Source organism: Ammodytes marinus, assembly GCF_949987685.1.
Source record: "Ammodytes marinus genome assembly, chromosome: 21".
NCBI classification, from domain to species: Eukaryota; Metazoa; Chordata; class Actinopteri; order Uranoscopiformes; family Ammodytidae; genus Ammodytes; species Ammodytes marinus.
The window spans coordinates 19,433,132-19,439,131 of NC_137225.1; the positions used below are offsets into that span (position 1 = coordinate 19,433,132).

Here is a 6,000-nt window from a genome sequence, read left to right on the forward strand (position 1 = left end):
TAATAAAAACATTTTAAGCACGTACCACCAAGCCAACCTGTATCTTTTAAGACAAGCCTTTAATGTTATAGAGCAAATTAAACCCACCTGATGAAGCAGTGATTCAGAAGAATACACAGGGTGTGTGAGTACATTGTGACATCACTGATGGGCAGGGCTGTACGCTTATTTTTTAAAGTGGTAGCACTGGTGCTAGCAAGCAAAAAAAATCAGTAGCACAAAAATAAATTTGGTAGCACACAAAGTATGATCGAAAACTTGCATAACCTTAACCCTTGCATTTCGCTCTAATTACCTTTGAGCATGTCATCTTGGTCTCATTTGAGATTCTCAATTAATATTATTTCCTAGTGTGTGCAGTAATAATTGTAGAAAAATTAATAGGGGTGCACTGATTGCAATTTAGACAAAATAATCTAACCTGCCAATTGCAATTTGGCAGGCTGTCGCACTAGTTAGGGTTGCCACCTTGGATTTAGGAAAAAAAGGGACACTTGAATGTTTGGGGCGGAGGGCTCGGCCATTATTAGGCTACCAGTTCAGACTGACCAGTGTAATGACCTATAATAACCATACACACCTACAGTGCTTTTTACAGTATAGGCTAAATAGGGAGACTGAGGTGGGTGGGGACCCTGGACCTTGTAGGGGGGCCCCGGAAGAAAAAAATGCAACCTTTTAAAGTAAAATTCATCAATCTGGTGCACTTTGAGAATAATATTGCATGCAACCATGCCCAGGGGCCCAAGGGCTCGGGGGGGGGGGGGGCCTAAGCCAGAAATACTGATAGTAACTTTAAATGTTGCATTGTCAAAGAGCTCAGTCACTCATGTCAATAACAGGGTCCAACAAGGAATAGCCTAAATATAAGGAAATAAATCATCATGGCCCCAACTAGGTGACAAATAGAAAAGCAAGTGCAAAACAAAAGCATTATTAGCTCTGTCTAAGGGGCTTCATGAGGGACAGCTAAGTCCCCCACACACAAACAGGAATAAGCTTGCTATGTGTAAATTCTATACTGTTCATGAAAAGTAGCTTTCCACCCTGTATATGTTGCAATGGGCCCCTCCATCATATAACATGAGTCTGCAGACCAATCTACTGTACTGTTTTCACAGTTGCAGAGTAAAGAGTGCCTGTTTAAGAAAAATAATGTTCCTTCTGCAGCTCAAGATTTGATTAAAATGTTCCTCTGCTCTGATGCATTTAACTTTAAAACGGTACAAAGAGTCTGGGCCCATTATCTCATAATCCGTCTATGAACCAACTGGTTTCCACAATCTTTTTTATTTTCGCGGGCAGCATGCACAAGCATTATTTATTAAAAAAAAAAAAAAAAAAAAAAAAAAAAAAGTGTGGGGCCCCACACAGGGTCTTGAAACGGGCCCCGAGATCGTTAAGACCGCCCCTGCCCGCCCGCCTCTCCGATGCAATAGCGGGCGCAACAAACTCCTCGGCCCGTGTGAGACGGCCTTAACTACTGAACGAAGGAAGGAAATCAAATGAGGTTTTGGCATTTTCCCCAAAAAACGGGTCACAGCTGGTGAAAAAAAGAGAACAATTCTGGGAAAAACGGGACGGGTGGCAACACTAGCACGAGTGCGATTGGAGTTGTATTCATCATCGCACGTGATCAATTTCAGTAGCAAATGCGATCAAAACTGTCGCACTGTACAGCCCTGCTGATGGGTGAGGTATATACAATCTATGGGTTAGAGTTGCAGCAGAGCACAACTTCAGCCGTGTTAAGTTACACTGTGCCTTGTGCTGCCTATCGCTTAGGGCTTGTACTCTTTAGTGGTTCTTATTATCAAGCTAAATTGCAATTAATCTACAAACCACAAACAAATGAGCATACTAGGATTCCAGCCCCGAGGTCTGGCTTGACACTGGGTGGTTGCCAGCTTCGTTTTCCAAGGCTTGAATAAGACAATAAATATTTTTGTTGTTGTCGCTGTATATGCATATCCCCATCAAAGGCATTATGGCTTTAAAGAAAAGTGGAGACCATGTTCTTATGGTTGTTAGGGTAGACAAGCTTAAATTGACTACAGGGACTCTTAAATGTTCATGAAACAGTCCCATTTTTCCTCTGATGTTCATAAATGACCTATAACAGCAAATGAGACCTTGAGGGAAAAGAACGCCACTTTTATATAGTTGTTATTGATGCCTTTGGTCGGGTCCTATCAATCCCCGCAATCTTCCCAAACTGTACTAAATCAATGTTAACTTTGCTTCACCATCGTCATATTATCATAATTCATCCTGCAGTCTCCTTCACTCGCTTCTTAAACAAATGCGCGCAGTGTCAGTAAAAACACTACTTTGCTTTTGTCCCAAGGTGCCGCTAGAATCAACAAAAACTGAAAGCACCTCGTAGCCACTTTAAACCACTTTGTGTAAAATGCTCAATTCTGAGGGAAATCTTCAAATTTTTCCAATTATTATATCTTTTCTTGTCCTTATTCATCCCATAATTATTTCCACTATCAAGCAAAATGTCCCAGTGTGATTCTTCACTTCAAAACGTTACTTCTGTCTCCTCCTTACCCCCTCCTTCTTTAACACTTCTCCCCTCTTCTTTGTCTTCCTTTCATCTCCTGTTGTCTCCTTCTACCAGTCGGTGTTCCGCAGCTCCCCTCTGCTGGGCTGCTTCCTGTTCGGCCTGCCGCTGGGCGTCATCAGCCTCATGTGCTACGGCATCTGCACCGCCGAGTCCGACGACGGCTTGGAAGACATGGACGCGCTGAAGAGGGAGGGGCTGACCGATGAAGAGGAGGATGAGGAGGACGAGGAGGAGGAAGAGAGGAACCGCCCCGCCGAGCTGGAAGGCCCAGAAGAAGAGTTGGAGGGAGAGGAGGAGGAGGAGGCGGCTGCAGAGAAGGATCCCGAAGTGAAGAAAACCGATTAACACGGGGCTGGGAAGGGGCTCCCATCGGGATGAAATGATGATGGATAGGCCTGGTCAAATGCAGTGACGTGAAACTCAAAGACATCTTCTGCCTCTTTGTCTTTCATATCACTTCTTCCACAGACCGTTCTGCCAATCTTTTTGAGTTCTGTGCGTAAGGTCAGCCACTCGGCAAAGCCATTGAATCATGTTTAAAGCTACAGTGCGTAACTTTTTCTCTGAGCTCCTGCGCCAGTGTCGAGGGGGCGACACCAGTTTGTAAATGCTGCCATACTGAGATACATACAGAGGGAGTTTTGTGGAGCTGATAGGCTTAATCGACTTGGTGTCAACTCATTTGGCGATGGCTTGAATGTAACCCGACATTCATCTACATGAAAAAAGTTACGCACTATAGCTTTATAACCAACAGCCTTTTTTTTTTTTTTAAATGATGGAGCGGAAACACATAATGTTCAAGAGGAGAAGGAATGGCTGTGAACCAAACATACCACTTATTTATTATGATTTCGATCAAGCAGTGGTTTATTCCATGTGACGTGAGACCCTTTCTCTGATATTGTTAGGTCATTGTTTTGCAACCACTCCCTGGCTTTATTATATTGTTATTTTTTGTTACATCCCATCTCTTCTTCTTTATTTCCTTTTCGATTCCTGTTTCCTATGAAATTCTAGACTAGTAAGTGTAGTAGATAGTAGATTAATCTTGCCTTCAAACTGAATACAAGAGAAAATCATCTAACATTTTGTCCACTTCTTCCCATAACCCCCAAAAATGGAGGCTTATCATGTATAGTGGTTGATGAGTGTAGAAAGCAAAGGAAAGTGCCCAAGAAGGAGAATCTGCCATAAACATATTGTGCATTTTTTTTTTCTAATGTATTGTGTGTATTGCCTGAAAATGTTTCTTCTTCTAAGGCCTAGGGGATGCAAAGTGCCCGAGCATTTCAACTTATCTCTCACGCCCAGCCACCTGTTCGCTGCTAGCGGCCATTTATACAGAGAGTTGATGGAAAACAGCTGGAATGCTAATTGGTATCAGTCTGTCTGATGCTGGAATATGGCAAATGCCCTTTTTTTTTATATTTTTTTTTTCACAAAACATGACCCACCTGCTAATAATTCCTGGAAGAGACGTGTGAACCTGTTCAGCAGACAACCCATAACATGCATCAGTAGTTTCCCGCGGCTTTGAACAGCTCCTATTCCTCAGATAAGCTGGCTCTGTCTGTTTCCATATTTCAATCTTTCCTCCCATCAACGGTTGCTATATTGAATTCGGTCGGCAGGTTGAAGTTTACATCCCAATGCACTGAGTAATACACTGAGCGTACATAATATAAGTACAGTCTTCCCACCATTTAGCTTCACTCTATTGTCAGTTTTCTCAAAGCATAGAAATTCATTTCTACCCTTTGTTCCCTTGTGACTAAGAGTGTATGTAAAAGCTAAGATCAAGAAGGGGATATGGCTAACTCTTGGATTCAGGTGTCTGACCTATTTTATGAGAGCAGCATGTGTTCCTAAAATCTGCTACACCAGGTGTAAAGTGCACCTTGTTGGATTTGGGACCTGGTTATGTCTCTCCGGGGCATGTTAGAGCACCTGAGAAAAACTTGAGTGTCTATGATACTAAGTACTTTTCACTGAAGGTCAACTTATTTTTAAAGAAAACCTGTTAACACTCAACAGAAGTGTTGTCATTTGGAGAATTGAAAATCTCACCTACCATCGACTACTTTTATTTTTTTCCAATATAGTCCTGCCAACTTCCAACTAGTACAAAGAGCACAGATAAAACACAAAACGCTGTAAAGAAATCTCTGGTGGTAACCAGGATAGCTCAATATTTGGCAGACAATATAGCAGTCTTGTTGTCATTCCTTTAGACGGATACACTTGATTATTATACTTGTGTTTCATTTGTTTTCCATCATCATCCAAAAAGTAATAAGTAAGTTTGACATGAGCAATGAAAAAAAAAATCTAAAATAGGCATTCTCTCAAATGTCACTTATTTGCATTCTTGCCCTTGGGAACAGTTTAATATATCCCAAGGCAATCTTAATGCTAGGTCCACATCTTGACATTTTCTTGAGCTTTCAATCGCATCTCGTATTCACTAGGCCAGCTACTAAGCAGACCTTGAATTAAGATGACACTTTCAAATGTTAATGAATGTTTTGAGCTTTTAACGCTAGTAATTTCATGTCCCTGTTCCCTATCCCCTCTTCTGTAACCCTTTTAAAGTGTAGCTGAGTTAACATGGTAGCTTCAGGATCTGTTTATCATTGTAGCTCGTTTCCATTGGGCTATTTGTTGCTCAGTTAATCTCTTAACTCGTTCGACTTTAGACACCTCAACTTAAGCACACCGGCTGTTTTTACAATACGGAGGTTATCTGTATACTTACTGTGAAACTGCACTAAAGGAAATCATGCCCTCGCCTTGCCTTCTGGTCTTTGTAGTTGCCTATCATTCTCTGCCAAACTTCCTCTTTGGGTTGGAATGGAGACTGTCACACTTTATTACAGGTTTGAAAGATTGAAATAAAGATTGTCCTCTTTTTTTCCTTGTTGACGGGTTTCTCATTTGTTTTCTCCATCTGATGTGTGTATCCTGTGCTTTCTAAATGATCTGCCTGTCTTCCATTTAGACATCTAAATCACAATCTACCTCCAATTATCACATGCATGAATGTGTTCTTTCCCCTCAACATATCGTCCTAGAGGTGTCTACTCAATTACACCAGATATAATCACATTTTTGGGAGATCTAGGTTCAACCGTGGCTGATTGCATTACTCCATGGTGAAACTCATTTATTTCTCCTCTTTAGGGAATGCCGGCGCTTAACAGTCAAACTCGGGAGACGTGACTTTACATAATGAAAAAGCAAAATGTCACAGTGTACTTTCTGCAACCTGACCATCCCACAGTTTGAGAGATATGGAGATTGCTTGTTTGTCAAGTCTGACAAAGCAGGAGACACTTCATTTTTTACATTGGATGTCATTTTGGGGATACATTACCTCCAAAGGCGGGGAGATAATATATTACTACATCAGAATCAGTGTCATTGAG

General features: G+C 41.5%; 1 protein-coding gene across 1 annotated transcript in view; it reads left to right on the plus strand.

Moving 5' to 3' along the window:
• tmx3b (thioredoxin related transmembrane protein 3b) overlaps positions 1-5,473 on the plus strand; it is a gene marked incomplete at its 5' end in the record, with an annotated part of 38,427 nt that extends 32,954 nt beyond the window's left edge. The window contains one exon of the mRNA XM_080050616.1: positions 2,627-5,473. Within this exon, the coding sequence (XP_079906742.1) occupies positions 2,627-2,917 (291 nt within the window). The 3' untranslated portion in view covers positions 2,918-5,473. The remainder of the gene's footprint in view (positions 1-2,626) is intronic.
• Between the last annotated feature and the right edge of the window lie 527 nt (positions 5,474-6,000).